The sequence below is a fragment of the Polistes dominula genome, unplaced genomic scaffold (genome assembly GCF_049000335.1).
Source record: "Polistes dominula isolate Pdom_NZ unplaced genomic scaffold, Pdom_raw_medaka contig_23, whole genome shotgun sequence".
Lineage (NCBI taxonomy): Eukaryota > Metazoa > Arthropoda > Insecta > Hymenoptera > Vespidae > Polistes > Polistes dominula.
Window position 1 is genome coordinate 2621984 of NW_028300963.1, and position 18969 is coordinate 2640952.

The 18969-nt window shown below is 23.2% G+C and overlaps 1 protein-coding gene across 1 annotated transcript; it reads left to right on the top strand.

Moving 5' to 3' along the window:
* Nucleotides 1-758: 758 nt before the first annotated feature.
* On the top strand, nucleotides 759-15637 carry LOC107065330 (cuticle protein 6). The gene is made up of 2 exons (XM_089172765.1): nucleotides 759-773; nucleotides 871-15637. Exons 1-2 carry the CDS (start codon nucleotides 759-761, stop codon nucleotides 1330-1332), a joined length of 477 nt encoding a protein of 158 aa, XP_089028891.1. The 3' UTR covers nucleotides 1333-15637.
* The last annotated feature ends 3332 nt before the right edge of the window (nucleotides 15638-18969 follow it).

Here is an 18969-nt window from a genome sequence, read left to right on the forward strand (position 1 = left end):
ATATAAATTTATTTTTTATGAACTCAATACTTTTTTTAAACAAATTTATTATTTGTTTTTTAAAATAATTTTTCCATTATATTTTCCAAATAACTTTGTTTCAATGCAACGTGTTTAAAATCAAAAGCATCAAATAATTAATCATTGCATCTAATTATACGAATAAATAATTGTTATATTTTTTATTTAAGATATCGTTTTAACTATAAATTAATCTTTGTCAAATAAATGAAAAGGAAATGATACAATTTATTGTAATATCCAAAATCATTTAAATTCTACCTTGAGTATTGACGTATTAGGGCAAAACAATTACATTCAGGACACGGGTTATCAGAAAAAAGAGGTTCATGTCAGTTGTTTTAACTTCGAAGCCGGATTTCAAAGCGAATAAAACCTTGGTTGAGAGTAAGTATTGGGATCCCTGTCCTTGGCATCACACAAACACACACAAACACACACAGAGTTACGACCAGTTTAAATTCTGTTCTTCTTATTTCGTTATTCTTCCCTCTTTCCTTTCTCGTATTTTTAAACATTTTCAACATAATCTATACTAAACGATCGATAAACCAAATGGAAAAAGAAAAAACAACATCTTAAGCAACATGTGGGAAGAGAAGAGAAGAGAAGTTGTGGTGGTTTTTGTTATAAGAGAGTCTTGTTGCATATATAAATTCCTTCGCAAAGTGTTTGCATGAACGAATATTATTTTTGACGTTGAAACACTCGGTTTTATGTTGGTCATCCAATCCAAGATGAAAGTAACATTTGTAAGTTTATATAAACAATACAATTACAATTACATATAAAATTCTAACTTTATTCAAATGGGATTATATTTTTGTTTAATTTTGTTTTTCTTTTTAGTTGACGTGTTTATTGTGTTGCTTGTCTCTTCGTAAAAGTTTAGGTCAATCAACGAATAATATACTTCTTGGTTATCAGGATAGTTTTGGTCAGTATAGTTTTGGTTATAGTACTCTCAATTCAGCAAGATCAGAAGTTAAAACTGTAGACGGTACAATACGTGGTACATACAGTTATATTGATGATAAGGGAATGATTCAAAGTACCGAATACATTGCTGATGACAATGGTTTTCGTGTTGTTGCTACTAATCTTCCACAGGCTCCACTTCCGGTCCAGGATACTCCCGAAGTCATAGTTGCTCGAAAAGATCATTTAAATGCATTTTTAATTGCTCAACAAATGGCTGAAAATGATCAAGATAAAAATGTTTATGACAATTTAGAAAGTGTCATTGTCGATAAGGAAGGAATCATTTTGACGAAAGATAATCAGGTTTTTTATTTATTTATTATTTTATAAAAATTTATTGTGACGTTCAAATATTATTAATTTTATAGGTCAAATAATAATTATTAAATTAATTAAACAGATTAAAATTATTATTATTATTATTATTATTATTATTATTATTATATTATTCAAAATAAAAAATAATTAAATTGTTTTAATATTATTAATTAATAAATTTGATTTTCATTTAGGAAATTAATACGAAAGAAACTGAAAACGTTTTGTCATCGATTGATAATAATAATGCAACAAAGATAAATCCACTTCCTGTTCCGGTGTTTAAAATTTCATTTGGAAATCAAATACTCGAACCAACGGATAAAACTATACCCCCCGCTAATAAGGTTATCTCAAAAAATATTTTTTAAATAAACATTTAGCTATTTTATTTGCTTCTATTATCATATAAATAATTAGGATAAATATATATGCTTATTCAAATATGTGGATAAATTTAATTGGATCTTTATCTTGTCTTACGATTTTGATTGATTTCGTACAAGGAATGTCAACCATCAAGGATAACAAAGAAAAAAAAATATTAAATAACAAAAATTCAATACTTACCTTGACTCTCGAACGTTCTACTTTCGATGATCGTTTTCAAGATCATTTTCGTCGAATTAATTTCGGGTGTGATGATCGTTCAAGGTTATCGGAATATACATAAACATTTCGTTTCCTTTTTTTTTTTTTTTCAACTTGCATTTCCATTCGACGTTTTTTTTTTTTTTATAAATTACGTTTAAATATTATTACTACTATTACTACTATTTCGAATAGAAATAAAAAATGTTTCGTAACATTTCGGGAATTGTTTGTTTGTTTTGTTTGTTTGTTAACAGGACGATCAAAAAAGTTAAAGATGAAACTGGCCCAGGAATCACAAATTTCATCGAAATTAATCGAGAAAAAAGTTGAACGTAAAAATTGAGAAGAATAATACTACGAGCAACAACAGCAATAAATTAACGCAATTTTGTTTACATCTTTCGTAACAATTTTCATTGGATTGTTCATTTCCTTCATTCATTTTTATCTTTTCAATTAATATTTTGTATACTTGAAGATTATGATGAAATACGATTGTGAAATAATCTATGATACACACTATATTAATGTGTTATGATACAAAATAATAATAGTAATAATAAAAATAATAATTATAATAATAATAATAATAATAATAATAATAAATAAATAAATAAATAAATGATACAATAAAATACAAAAATTATATATTTAAATAATTATCTCATTTATAACGTAGGTACCTCTTATTTTTTTTCTCTCGTAATAATTATTAATATGAATAATAATAATAGTAATAATTAAATAATAATAATTATTATATAAAAATATTATATATATATATATATAGTAAAAAAGAAAAAAAAAATTACGGAGAGAGTAAGGATTTAAAAAAGGAAAAGTTAGGTTAACGTATGAGATAGATGAGACACCAACACACACTCTTTTACGATTACTTAAAGTTAATTAGTCGAATTCAATTTATATATCACAATAATAATGATAATAATGATAATAACGTGCTTGGACAAGAGATCACATATCACTGATAAATACACGTAGATATGTTTGTATTTATGTATATGTATATATGCATGTTTGTATGTAGTATATGTATATGTATGTAATGCACGCACGTAATTATGCAAGTAAGTATGTATATATGTATGTATGTGTATGTATATATGTACTTAGGAATAAATCACGAGCGAATAAAATTCATTCATTTACTCTCTCTCTCTCTCTCTCTCTCTCTCTCTCTCTCTCTCTCTCTCATTTTGTATGATTTTTCTACTATTTTTTTTTTTTTTTTTTTAATTATTTTTCTTCTTAAATACGTGTTAATTCTTTTTGTTTATTTTATTTTACTTTTTTTTTTTTATCCTTTTATTTCTATTTTCGCGCATTTTTTTTCTTCGCTTTATTAATATCTTCTCTCTTTTTTCGTGAAAAAAAAAATATATATATATATTTGCGATATAAGAAAAAGCAAACTGAGAGGTCATCGTGTAATAATATTAAACATTATAATTCTCAAATTAAATTGTTTAAATTATGACGCACGATAGCAGTAATAGTAATAATAATAATAATGATAGTAATTAAGGATAATAATAATAATAATAATAGTAATGAACGATAATAAATAACGATAATAAATAATATTAATAATAATAATAATTATTATTATTAAATATTTGACGACAATTTGAGAGATTAATATTTGCTATAATATCTCATCTTCTATCATTTCTTACACAGATCGGCATTATTTTTTTGTTCCTATACATAACACTCTTCACACATATAATATACTTTGTGTATATATATATATATGCATACATACTACACATATGTATATATATATATATATATTTTTTTTTATATATATTTAAATCAAAATTTAATATGTATATTTTTTATAATATTTATATATATAATATAATATATTATAATTGTTTTTTTTTTCTCTAACACTCCAACGCATAAAACCCTTCTTCTTCTTCTTCTTTTTATTTTTATTCTTCAGAATAATTAATTACATTAGAGACAATTTGTTATATTTAATTGTTTTATCTTTTACTTTTTTTCTCTTTTTTTTTCCCCTTTCTAAAATCATCATTTAAAATTATTTTTCTTTTAGGCATGGCACGATTCTCGTTTTCTTTTTTTTTTTTGTTTGTTTAATTTTTTCCAAACGAGTTTACGTATTAAGCCTGATTTTCACCTCACCTCACCTTTTTCAAAAAACTATCGACGATTATTAGACAATAGGGAATTTTATTAATTCGTACTAATTGAAACAGTATTTAAACAATGTTTAAACAATGTTTATACTGTATTGTTTTAAAGAGAAATCTCATTTGTTTCTTTTCTTCTCTTTTTTTTATTTTTTATTCTTATCATTATTACTTTATTATTATATTTATTATTATTATTATTATTATTATTACTATTATTATTATTATGTTTTTATTATTTTTTATTATTACTATATTTATTATTATTATTATTGTTAATTAATTATATTATTATTATTATTATTATATGATACAATACACGTTTTTACGTGTACACTTCATCACCTGTTTTAATCTCGAGATAAACATACACGAGAAATTACGTGGAAGTGTTTTTTTCTTTTTTAAACTATTTATTTATAGGTTTAACCTATTTTTTTTTTATATCATATATATATCTATATATTTTTTATTTTGTTTGTTTGTTTGTTTGTTTGTTTGTTTAATATTGGTTGAAGAATACGACCGAGCCTTTAGGAAGAATACTCGCTCGATATGGTCGATCATTCATATTCCTAAATTATGTTTATGTATATATATATTATGCGAAAAAATCCCTGTGCGGATGAATTATGTATTTATGTATGTGTTACTGTGTCTCTGTGTATATTTTAATTTCATTTTATTTTTGTATTTTTTTTTTTTAATTTTCTTGTCCACTCCCATTTCATTTTTATTTTTTTTTATTTTTTTTTTGCTATGTATATGTGTCACGTGTTTTGAAATTCGATTCGTACGAGCGATTCACGTTCTCAAATGAAAAATATGTATTTCGCTTGTACAAAACGAAATTGAATTTTGTACGAAATGAGAGTGGTAAAAATGATTTTATTATAAAAACGGATTGACAATGAGAATTAAAAATCGGATCTCGATTACAACGATTATTATTATTATTATTATTAATTTGTTTAAACAGGAAAACTTTAAAATTCTAATAAAAAAAAAAAATGATTATATTAATTTCCATTTGTTTTTACCTGTTCGTTTCGATAATTTTATTATTTTATTTTATTTTATTTTATTTGTTAGTATTTTTCTTTTAATTTTTATATTACGATATTTCTTTTTTTTTTTACAACCTTTGCAATGACTATGATGATAAAGTAATTATTAATTTAAATAAAAAAATTCATACAGATGATTAGGAATAATTGATAATCGATATAATATCGATCCGATTCGAGATTTATTATTACTCATTTACATCTCCAATATTCAATCCGTTTTTAAATCAATTTTGTCCCTTCGATTGAACATTTATATTCTAAAATTGTCATTTTATTTTCTTTCATTTCTTCTATTTTTATTTTATTTTATTTTATTTTTTTTTCGTTTAGTTTATTATGACCGTGTCGTATCAGTTAAATCGATTTATATTCTTTTACTTTTTGCATTAATTTCATTTATTTATTCTTTCATCATTTATTTAATTTACCTGGAATATATTTATTAATTTAAATTATACGTTTATCATCTTCCTTTTCTTCTTCCTTTTCTTCTTCCTCTTCTTCTTCTTCTTCTTTTACGCCACCATTTCTTCCCTTATTTCTTTACTTGTTTTTATTTTTTAATTATATATTTATTTATTTATTTATTTATTCATACATATACGTAAATGAGATATTTACGTATATTCACAGGAATAAATGTACAATCAAAAATGTAATTGTAAGTAGTATTCGTGTACAATTTGTACGTACGTGTACGTGATTTAGTATGTATGTGTATCATGTAAGTGTATATGTATCTACGTATGTATGTTTTTATTACATATACATAACTTGAAATTCATTTTACTTGTCCTTTGCTGGCATTCGTTAAATTTCTTTCAATTTCTTTTTCACACATACATCTCTACGTACACATAAAACACACTCGGATCTCACACTCATCTCACACACGTTTAAATATTTAATTACAATATCGTGTATGTTCCGCGAATGAAAACGACGACGACGACGACGACGAATGTTTCTTCTCTCACGTTCTTCTACGATTTACGCTGCTTGTCGTAGTTTTTTCTCTTTTTTTTTTTTTATTAATTAATTAATTTATTTAATTATAATTCTTTTATTTTATTTAATTTTTTTTGTTTTGTTTTGTTTTGTTATTCCCTTACTTAATTCTCTTTATTTTTTTTTTTTTCCATTTCCTATATATTTTCTTTACTTTTATATATATATATATGTATACATATATATATAGTTTGTTTTTGAACAAACAAAACGTATATATATATATATACATATGTATATGTATATGTATATATATATTATATATTATATATTAATAATACAATTGACTTTTTTTTACCTTTATTCAGGCAACTACGCTTCATTATCTCACATTATTATTATTATTATTATTATTTATTATTATTATACTAATATATTATTATATAATATTTAATTGTTATTAATATATTATTATTATTATTATTATTATTATTATTATTATTATTATTATTATTATTATTAATGTTGTTATTATTAGTAATAACTTGTGTTTTCTTCTTTATTTTTATTTTTTCCTGTTTTATTTTTCTTATTTATTTTTTAAAACTATGAGAAAAGATTTCGAGTTAGTACAATTTTTGAATACTTTCGAAACACACACATTTGTTTATGATAAATTGTTCTCTCATGTGCATCGAAATATCAAAAGTACATTTTAATCGTTTTTCTCTACCTCGATATTTCTTGTTGTTGTTGTTTTTTTGTTTGTTTATTTAACGTTTTTTTTTCTTTCTATCAGTTTTTCTTTATTCTACGTGTATTTTTTCTTTTGCGTTACACTTGTTTAGTTTTTTTTTTCAATTTAAATTAAAAAAAAAAAAAAAAAAAGAAAAACAGAGAATGATTATCAATTTCTTTTCGTACACAATATTTAAATGTGTTTCATTTTTGTGTTGATTTTTATTATTTGTAAAATATCGTACGAGGAGAAAATTTCGATCATTCTTTTTTTCTTCTTCTTCTTTTTCTTTTTCTTCATCATCATCATCATCATCATCATCATCATCATCATCATCATCATCATAATTATCGTCATCATTAATTTTTTTTTTCTTTCAATTCGATTGTCAATTAGAGAATAAACGAACGAACGTGAATGAACGAACGTTGTTAGATTCAATACTATTTGTTCTATTCGATAAATATATTTAATTATAAGATTATTTTTTTTATTTTTTATTTTTTTAATTAAACATTGAGCGTCAATTTTATCCTTCCTCTTCTTCTTCTTCTTCTTTTTATTTTTATTCTTTTTTTTTTTTATTCTTCTCCACACTTACTTTCTTTCTATTTCATTTTATTTATTTATCTTTTTTTACTTATTAATTTATTATTATTATTATTATTATTATTATTATTATTATTATTATTATTATTATTATTAATATACGAGATTTTTTGTTAGATTGTTGAATATTAATTCATGGCCTTGAGAAACTTTTTCTTTTATTTTTTTTTTCCTTTCATTTTGCCCACTGCCGTTGCACGAGATATACACGCTTTTTATATTTATTTATTTATTTATTTATTTATTTATGTAATGTATATGTATTATTTATATCGATATCAATTATCGATTGATTACAGGGCGGTCTTTTCAAATTTTATACGCGTCGGGGCAATATATATATATATATATATTTATATATAATTATAATAATCAAATTAAATTTAAACTAAACTTATTTATCGATTGATAAAAAATGATAGAAATCGATCGATCGATTGATTCTATATAAAATTAATTAAACATTAAATGCATATCTTTTTTTGTGTTGTTTAAAAGTTTTTAAAATAGAAAATTGTTTTTTTCTTTTTTTTTATATGAAAAATACACGTATACAAGATTTCATTTTTGTTTGTATGTGTTACTTTTTCATTATTTCATTTTTTTTGTTCTTTAAAAATATATATATATATATATATATATATATATATATATATATATATATATGTATGTATACAGAGAGATAGTAATAACATGCATACGTGTAGAAAGGGTAAACATTCTACAGGGGTAGGGGCTGAACGTTCGTCTCTAACACAATATGAAAGAAGAATGAGCATTTTTTTTTTTTATTATTATTGTAACGTCGTCAGTGCCCCGTCTATATATTTCAAATATTATATTAATAGCAAATAAACAATAGGCCCTTTTTTTCCTATTGCTATTTTGTTCTTAATAAATTCAATAAGAATAAGATATATATATTTATATTTATATATATATGCTAATTATCTAAATAAAGAAAACATTTGTCATGAATTTTTATATCATAGAATGTTTTACTATTAATTAATTAATTAATTGTGAGTACTATAAAGAATAAAAAAAAAGTTTACGCAGAGATTTAATGAGGGATGAGTATCGATTATTGAACATATTTTTGTTCTTATTATTTTGTTGTGGTTGTTGTTGTTGTATTTGATGATGTTGTTGTTGTAGTTGTTTTTCTTCTTGTTGTTGTTGTTCTACATTAAATACGAAGAGTGTGTAAAAAGTCGCTTGATTGTCACGGCACAATAATGACGGGAAAATGTGATTATTTATAAAACTTTTTTAATTTAACAAAAATATATATATATATATGTATGTATATATCGCGTGATAAGTGTTAAAATAATACGAAAAGAGGAATCCGATTGAATATTTATTTTATTTTATTTTTATTTTTTTTATTTTCTTCTTTCGTTCATTTCGTTCCCGTCAATGAAATAAAAAATTAAAAGAAAAAATAAAGCAATCTATGAAATATCACAGAGAGAGTGGCGACTATCGAGAATTGAATTAAATCTCGTTTTGTATAATTTGAAATTCTTTTTTTTTTTTTTTTCACTTGTTTACTAATTTTCTAAAATTTTTTTCATCCAAATTTTAGTGTTCCATCTTCACGAAGAAAGATTATTTTATAGGGTTCGATTGATCTTGAATAGAATTAGAAAAGGATAGGGTAATAGTACGTGTGTTGTAACACGTATGTACATTGAAATGTATCTATATATGTATGTATGTGTCTGTGTGGGTTTGTTTATATGTCTCCTATGTATTTATTGAGAGTACAGATAAAACGTAGAACTATTCGTAATATATACATATATATATTATGTATATGTATATGTATATATATATATATTAAGTAGAACGTGATAAATAGAATACGAAATTATAGAGTGCAACTAGTAAGTAGGACTTAGGTATGCGGACTATGGCTGACATTATAAGTGGATAATGATCAAACCTCGACAGAGATAATACAAAGAAAGACACCATCGACCCGGCCCACCTTTATTAACACTTTACGGATACCAAATGGGTTATCATAAACTTTGTCACGTATTTGAATGATTACTTCACATTTTCTATTCAAATTTTTTTTTTAATAACCCCTTTAATTGCACCCATAAAAAATAATATTATTCTTTTGATAAAATATAAATTCAATCATATAATTTATGTATGTATATAATATATATATATATAATACATAATAAAAACAATAATATATATATATATATATTAAATTATGTTTACATTATTATTTAATAATTAAAAAACCAATTATTATTATATTTATATATATTAATATAATATATAAATAATATATATAATTTCGTAAAATATATAATTTATATAGTTAATTAGGGTGAGTTAAATAAAAAAAATAATAATTTAATTAAAAAAAAAAAAAATAGGTCGATGTATCTTTCTTCAGCATTTTGTTTATCATTTTTCAAATTTCTTACATTTTTCTTTCTATTTTTTCACTTTCTTTCTTTCTTACTCTCTCTCTATCTATCTCTCTCACTCTCTCTCACTCTCACTCTTTCTTTCTTTCTTTCTTTCTTACTTTCTTTCACACAATTTTATTTTTCTCTGTCAATTTTGTTCTAATCCAACGTTAAAAAGGTAACGACGACGTTGATCCCATAGAATACGTGTTTTAAACATCTAGGCACGATTCTTAACGATTGTTTTGGGCGAACTTGTGCGCAAGAAGAATTATTTTTTTATTTTATTTTTTTTTTATTTTTCTTAGTTCTCTCTCATTTTTATTTTCTCTCTATTTTTTCTTTAATCGCGAAATATCACCTCAGCACGGCACAAGAAGCGTATATAGATAAATATATCATATATATATATATATATATATGTATAAATAGAGAGAGAGAAAATATAAATACATATGTCCACATATAAACTTAAATCTAAATATTAATAATATAAGTTTAGTATAATAATAGCACGGGAAGAATTAATAGCCGAAGCTGAGGCCCAATTCACTTTTTTTTAAATTTCCTTTTTACACACATTTTTCTCTTTACCTTTTTTTCACTTATTTATTTTCTTTGTTTTCTTTTTTTTTTCTAACTTGTGTTAATTAATTATATTTATATATATAGTTGTTTTTCTCTAATTCCATTTTCAATGTGTGTGTGTGGGTGTTTATTTGTTTTTTTTCAGTCTTTCGCGGCACATTTTAAATTCCCCGCGCAACGCGTCTCTCCTGTTGTGCGCACGCGCGAAATTTCAAACGTCGATAGTTCGAACGTTCTTGTAAAAATAAACTTAACTTAAATGTTTTATAAGAAAAAAAAAGAAAAAAAAATTAATTAATTGTGCTAGTTTTAAGCGCGTTAAGTTGGGCGGAATTTAAAATATTACATATACGAATAAATAAATAAATAAATAAATAAATAAATAAATAAATAAATAAATAAATAAATGAAAAGAAAAAGAAAAATGTTTATTCATTTTCTTTTTTTGTTTTTTATTTGTTTGTTTGTTTGTTTGATTTTTTTAAAAAGAATAAAATATGTTAGAGCGAAAACGAGAGTATGAATTAGGAAATAGATTTTTTAGCGATGATAAAGAATTGTAATTGAAATTAAAAATAGCAAAAAAAAAAATAGAAGAAACAAATAGGAACAATAAAATAAAATAAAAAATATGATCCAACAGATAGAGAAAAAAACAATGTTGTCAGATCACATGCAATATATATATATATATATATATATATATAAAAATATAAAAATTAGAAAAAAGATTCTTAGTAAGAAAGAGTAATATATATATTTATGTTATCTCGTAGAAAAAATGATTTCGAGAAAAGTAGTGAAAGGAACGAAAAGGTTGTAGGCAAGGAGGTGTATAGAAAGAGAACACAAAAACGGATAGGTTTATTCTGTTTTTTTTTTTTTTTTTTTTTTTTTTTTTTATATATCTTTTTTATCTTTTTTATCCTTAATTATTGATATTTTGTTGTTGTTGCTATTCTTCACAAATCGTATTAAGTATATATATATATATATATATATATTTATACATATATATACTTTTTTTGTTCTTTTTAATCGTCCGCTCGCTTAGCAAAGCTTTTTCCTTTTTTTTTCTTTTTTTTTTTAAATTCGACACACGATGTTTTAGAAGACGGAAAAATTTTTTTGTAAATACGTAAGAAAAAGATTAGGGATAGTAATAGTAGTAGTAATAGTAATAGCAGTAGTAGTAGTAGTAATAGTAATAGTAATAGAAATAGTGATAGTAATAGTAATAGTGCTATGAACCTTTGTTTTTCTCTTTCATTCAAAATGTTTCTTTTAATTCATCTGTCCTTTATCATTTTAAAAACACGTACAATTTAAAAACGGATAATTAATCATAGTAGTAATAATAATAATGATAATAATAATAATAATAATAATTAATAATAATATCGGTGAAATGTTTTACACAAAAAAATAAAGAATAGGCAAGACAACGATTACTTACGAGTCATAACGCACTAACTGTTTTGTAATAATAATAATAGTAGTAGTAGTAGTAGTAGTAGTAATAATAATAATAATAATAGTGAAAGCAGAATAGTTAGAATAGTAGTTAGAATAGTGATAGTAGTAGCAATAGTAATAGTAATAGTATAGTTGTAGTATTAGTAATAGTAGTAGTAGTAGTAGTAATAGCGACAGTAATATAGTAGTAGTAGTAGTAGTAGTAGTAGTAGTAGTAATAGCGACAGTAATATAGTAGTAGTAGTAGTAGTAGTAGTAGTAGTAGTACTAATAATAATAATAACAGTAAATAGTGTGATAAGTAGTGATAATAGTAAATAGTAATTATGACAATAGAGAATAGCACAGTGATGATAAATATGAGAATACGCTTGATAAAGGATGATTGTGAATACATAAGTGTGTAAGAGAGAGAGAAGATGAAGAAAGATTGAAGAATAGAGATCAAGAGAAAGATAGATAGATAGAGATAGAAATAGAGATAGAGAGAAAGAGTAAGAGAGAGTAAGAGAGAGAGAGAGTAAGAGAGAGAGATAGAGAGAGAGAGAGATAGAGAGAGAGAGAGAGAGAGAGAGACAGAGACAGAGATAAAGAAAATAGTATTAGAAATAGTTTGCAATGATTGTATATAGAAATAATATAAAGAAGATATAATAAGTAATAGTAAGTATAATAAGTAGACAGAGATAGCGATAGCGATGAACAGTGATAATAATAATAATAATAATGATAATAATAATAATAATAATAATAATAATAATAATATAGAAGCGTCGATTTTAAAATGATCCCTTAAAAAAGAGATATTTTCAATTAGTTTTTTTTTTCCATTACAAAGTCAGTTTTTGTTATATTCGTAAAAGTTTACGTACGAATGAATCAATATAAAAAAAGAACATAATATTAATATTAATATTAATAATAAAAATATATACTAATGTCGAGGGCAAAAATGACGAGATACAAGATCGCGACGGCCATTGAAAATATCACTATATATATATCTATATATATATATATATAATAAAATGATTAATGTAAAAACTGTTACAAGAGCAATAATGACAACAGTGTGTAATGTGTGTGTTTGTGTGTGTGTATGAGAAAGTTATAATATTAACGAATAAAAAGCGCTAAAGTGAAAATAATAGTAGTAATAGTAATAGTAATAGTAATAGTAATAGTAAAGTAATAATAATAATAGTATAAAATAATAATAAGAGAAATTAGTAATGATGGTAGAAGTAATAATAATTATAATAATAATGGTCGTATAGGAATAACTATATAATAATAATTAATAATAATAATTAATTAATTAATTAATAATAATAATAATAATAATAATTATAATGATGATGACAGTAATAAAAGTGTGAACGATGATAACGTGATCGTGACGATGACGATTATATTAATCATAATAACAATCATGAATAGCAGATCGTGTGTTAGACAAAAAAGAAAAACTAAATTAATAATAATAATAATAATAATAATAATAATAATAATAATAATAATAATAATAAAAATAATAATAATACTAATACTAATAATATGAATATTAATTTCAATTCTGTCTTGTGCAACATGCTTTTGATTATTTTTCAACCACTTTACATGTACATTGTGTGTTTGTTTAATTTCTATTTTTTATTTTCTTCTACTTTTCCTATAATACTAATATTATTATTATTAATAATAATAATATTAATAATAATAATAATAATGATAAAAGAATATTAAATCTAAAAAAAATATATATAATGATAATAAGTCATTTGAAAGTAAACAAACAAAAAAAAAAAGAATAAGATACAACACATTTAATTAATTGTGTCAAGATGATGCAAGACAGATCTAGGAAGATTATTTATGAATGTACGAATAGAATGAAAAAGAAGAAGAAAAAAAAAAAAGAAAAGAAAACAAAGGGGGCAGCAATTAGAAAAATTTCTAAAACCAGCGGAAAATGTGTTAAAAGTTTAGAGAGAAATCTAATTACAGATGTCGTAAATCAATCCAAACGAATAAAACAGAAAGATTGGGGGGGGGGGAGAGAGGGGGTAGAAGATACGTGTGAGATACGAAACGTTTAATTTAGCTGTTAAAGAAAGAAAAAAAAATTTAAAAAAAAAAAAAAAAAAAAAATATCGACGTTTTTCTATTTTTATTTTTTTAATTTTTTATATTATCCAAACCGTATTTTTACGCGTTAACCCGGTGTGTAATTAAATGGAAGGAAGATTGTGAATGATAATAATAATCTCTCATAGAAGATTAATTATGATTTCAGTTTTTTTCCTTTTTTTTTTATTTTCCTTTTCTTTTTTTTTTTTTTTTTTGTTATCTTAACGTTCGTTCAAATTTTAAAAAGAGAGCTCGTACCGTGTACGTTTATATTTTTTTATTATTTATTCCTGTGTTTCTCTCTCTCTCTCTCTCTTTCTCTCTCTGTCTTTCTTTCTTTTCTATTTATAATTTAATTTTTCATTTTAATGGTTTTGTTAATTTTTGTTTAATTTTTTGTTTGCTTGTTAACATATATATATATATAATCTAAACCTGCCACTTTATTTTCTTTTCTTTTTTATATATTTTTTTTTTTTTTTAATTAACCGCGCGAAACCTCGACTAAAATATTTCTTGTCCTAATCGAGAAAACTTACATAGAAAAATGACTTAATCATAATTATAATAAATGCCCGCTCTGACAATTGTGTTTTAGTGGTTGTGTTTCCTTCTCTTTTAATTTTCTTTATGTTTTCTTTTTTTTTCTTCAACCCCTTTCTATCTACTCTTTCCATCCCATACCACCCTGTATTATTTCTATTTTCTTGATGTATTTGTTTGTTTGTTTTTTTATTTTTTTTTTTATTTTACCTATTCATTTCAACAAAGAGAAAAAAAAAATTATTATTCATCTTGCCGGAGACGAGCTGATTGTGATTTGCAACGCAATTCCTGGCCATGATTGGTTCTTTTCTTTCCTTTCTCTCATTCTCCCTCTCTCTCTCTCTCTCTCTCTCTCTCTCTCTCTCTCTCTCTCTCTCAGACACACACACACACACACATACATTTTCATTTTCATTTTCTAACATTCTTTCTCTTTCTTTCTCGTTCATTTATACATTCAAAGAGACACATTAATATGACACATGCAATCACATGCATTTCTTCATTTTTAAACACACACATACAACACATACAAGTCTGTTGAAATATTTTGTACGAACGGAAAACAACGATTGGAAGATTAAGATGTTAGAAATATTCTAATTCGTTTATATAAACGAATGTTCAAATTGTTTCACCTATCATTTGGTACATAAAATGTTTGTAAATTTATTAGATATAGATTTAAAAATAATAAGAAAACTATTTAAGGAACATACGTACATACATACGGACACACACGACGCACAATACACACGTACGTAAATTATCATTCTTTTGTATCACTTTTACTTAGACTTCTTCATCTTCTTCTTCTTCTTCTTTTTGATAAAGTAAAGAAAAATATTTGTACGTCATTCGGGAAGAAAAATATAGCATCTTCTTCTTCTTCTTCTTTTCTTTTTTTTTTTTCCATTTTCTTTTTCTTTTTCTTTTTCTTCAAATATACCAAAAACGTATTTCTAGCAAATTACCCGATTGGTTGGTTCATTAAAACAAATGTTTGTTGTCATTTGTAATTAATTCAGTGAAGATCATAATTGAAAGATATAAAAATCAAAAACAACATATATCATTCACATTTAATAAAATATTAATAAAAAAAAATGTAGAATATTATAATAAGGAATAGAACCAATCAGATAATTCACATAAGTTACGTTTTCAATTAGATTTGATATCATCTTGGTATCATTTGCATTATTACTTTCGTAAAGATATAAAATTTAAAAATGAACAAATCTTTAATGTCAATTTCTGACGAGGTATAATAAACACCATCACCACCATTACCACCATCACAACCCCCGTCATACTTATGCGTGTATATTTAATAAGTTGTTATCATGCTAGAAAATAATTATTTGTGGCAGCTTCAAAGGGCACAAAGAGATAAATATATGCTTTTTTTTTTATTATTATTATTTTTTTTCTCTCTCTCAATAATTCGTTCGATTTATGTCGGTAAAGAGAAAATCGAGTGATTGTCATTTAACAATTATACGATAATTTGTTTAATTATTTTATTATTATTATTATTATTATTATTATTATTATTTTTCTTTTTTCTTTTGGTTTATAAACTTAAGACTTATCTAAACACACTTTAGTAATTTTATATATTTATAAATTTCTTTCTGTTTCACGAGTTTTCATTTACTTTTTTTTTTATTATTTTCTTTCATCGTTCGTTCATTTCCTCCATTTTTTCTCTTTCTTTTTCTTTTTTTTTCTTTTTTTGTTATTCATAATTTTTTATTTACCACACAAAACGCAATTTAATTTCATTAAAAGAGGAGGAAAGGCCTGATAATAATAATAATAATAATAATAATAATAATAATAATAATAATAATAATAATATAATAATATAATAATATAATAATAATAGTAATAATAATAATAATAATAATTGATTTTCAATTAGGAGTATCTTTTCTTTTATTTCTTCTTTTTTTCCTTTTCTTTTTTTTTTTTCTCATATTGATGAAAAATAAATTATTTTTTTTTCTTCTTTTCAAAATGATAAAATTTCAATTTAAATTTAATTTTTGGTCATTGGAGAAATTTCGGAGCCTGAAAAACATCCGTGACATTATCATTTTTTTTAAAAGCGAGTGCTGGCTATTCCAACTCTCACCTCGGCCCCCCTCAACTCAGCTAGTGTATTATTCTTTTACATATATTTGTATGTATTTATGAGAGTGTGCGTGTGTGAATGTGTAGGTCAGTGTTTTTGTGTGTGTTTGTGTATTATAATACGCGACGACACAACAACCCTTTCCCTTTTACCTCTTCATTTTCATTTTTTGTTTTCTCATTTTCATTTTTATTTTCATTTTCATTTTCATTTTCATTTTTTTTTTTATTGAAATAAAATTGTCTACAGGGTGTCTCTGTATTTATTAAACGAGGAAGGCCGAGCTAATTTATGCTTCGATAATATTTATTTATATTTAATTTTATTCTTTTTATATATATATTATTATTAGAGAAAGAAAAGCTCGCAAGCTTTTAAAGAGTACACCCTGTAGTAGAAAGATTGTTTTAGAATAATCGAATGATTTTTATACAGTTTACACGTTTTTCTACGATATTAATAATATTAATACACGTATAAACTATTGGGAGGAATATGTGTAATTTTTTTTATTATTATACTGTGTTGTGTGTTGTAATTTGTGTATTTCTGCAGGTATTGTTATATGTGCGTGTGTTTGTAATACGCATGTTCACCTTTAAGCACGGCTAATTTTATCTTTTCATTCATCTTTTTACAAAGACAAATGTATACATATATTTATATAAATAAATGTTTATATAAATGTTGTAGAAATCAAATGTAAATAAATTTGATAAACTTTTTAACTGGTATTTTTAAAGATGGAAAATTAGTGACGATATATAATAAGCGTTTTCAGGTACGATTATGTGACAGTGTGTATGTATATGTATTTATATGTCGAATACAACAATTTTATTTTTTCATATATACATAACTATAGATATATATATATATATAGGAAAAAAAAAGTATATATATATATATATATATATATATATATATGTATGTGTATATGTATATATGTATAAAATACGTGCAATTGTGTTATAACATTTATTCCTTCTTCTTCTTCTTCTTTATTATTCTGTTGTTTATTATTAATCTTTTCTTTGATATTTTTTTTTTTAGTAAATCTTTCATTTTATATTGTTTATAATTCTAATCATCTACATTCACACATTTAAGGCGAACACGCGTAAGAAGATCATTGGTTAAAACAAAGGATTTATTTATCATACTTCGATTTTGTTTGTGATGTGTTTGTTTGTATGTGTTGTGTGTGTGTGTACAATAAATACATAATAATCGCAAAGGATTTACATTTGAATGTAAGTAGATTTGTTTTGTTTTTTTTTTTTACTTTTTAAATATTTATATATGTATATATTTTTGTTTGTAGTTTGTGTGTTAAATTATTTTCTATATTTTTTTTTTTTTTTTTTTTTTTTTTACTTTTACTAAATGTTCAGGATTGTCAGAGTACGGGCGCGAGATATGTGATTAAAAAAAAAAAAAAAAAAAAAATAAAAGAAGAAAAAATGAATGAAAAATATTAAAATTACCTTTCAATCTAATTAATGAAATTAACTTTCAATCTAATTAGCAAACATAGAAAATACAAGTTGAGAAAGTAATGGGTGTTCGAGTGAAAAGATTTTTCTTTTTCTTTCTTTCTTTTTTTTTTTTCATATTTTTGTTCTTCATCTTAAAAAGTTTTCTATTAGAAAATAAATGCAATTAAAACGAAAACGTATTTTCGATATAAAAATAAAAATAAAATCAAGGAAATACTATGTAAATACATACATGTAAAAAATACTGCGATATGCGAACAAATAATATATATATATATATATATATATATATATATATATATACATATGTGTGTTTGTATGTGTAGAATGTGTAATTATTTAGTGTGTAATTAGAATGACAATTTAATTAATATTCTCTTTTCTTTTTCATATAAATTCGACATTAAGATATATATATATATATATATAAATGTATATCTTGTACAAACAAACAAATATATACTAATATACATATACATAGATAAGTAAATGCATATAAATATATTAGTATATATATATATCGTTTGATTATATTTTCCTCTTTCTTGTTTAGAATACAAAGTAAAAACTTATTTTTTTTAGATATGATAGATCGATCGATCTTATTTAATTAAAATAATAATTTAAAAAAAAACAAAAAAAAAAGAAATGAAATTTTAGAACGCGTTATATTCAACGAAGAGATTCGA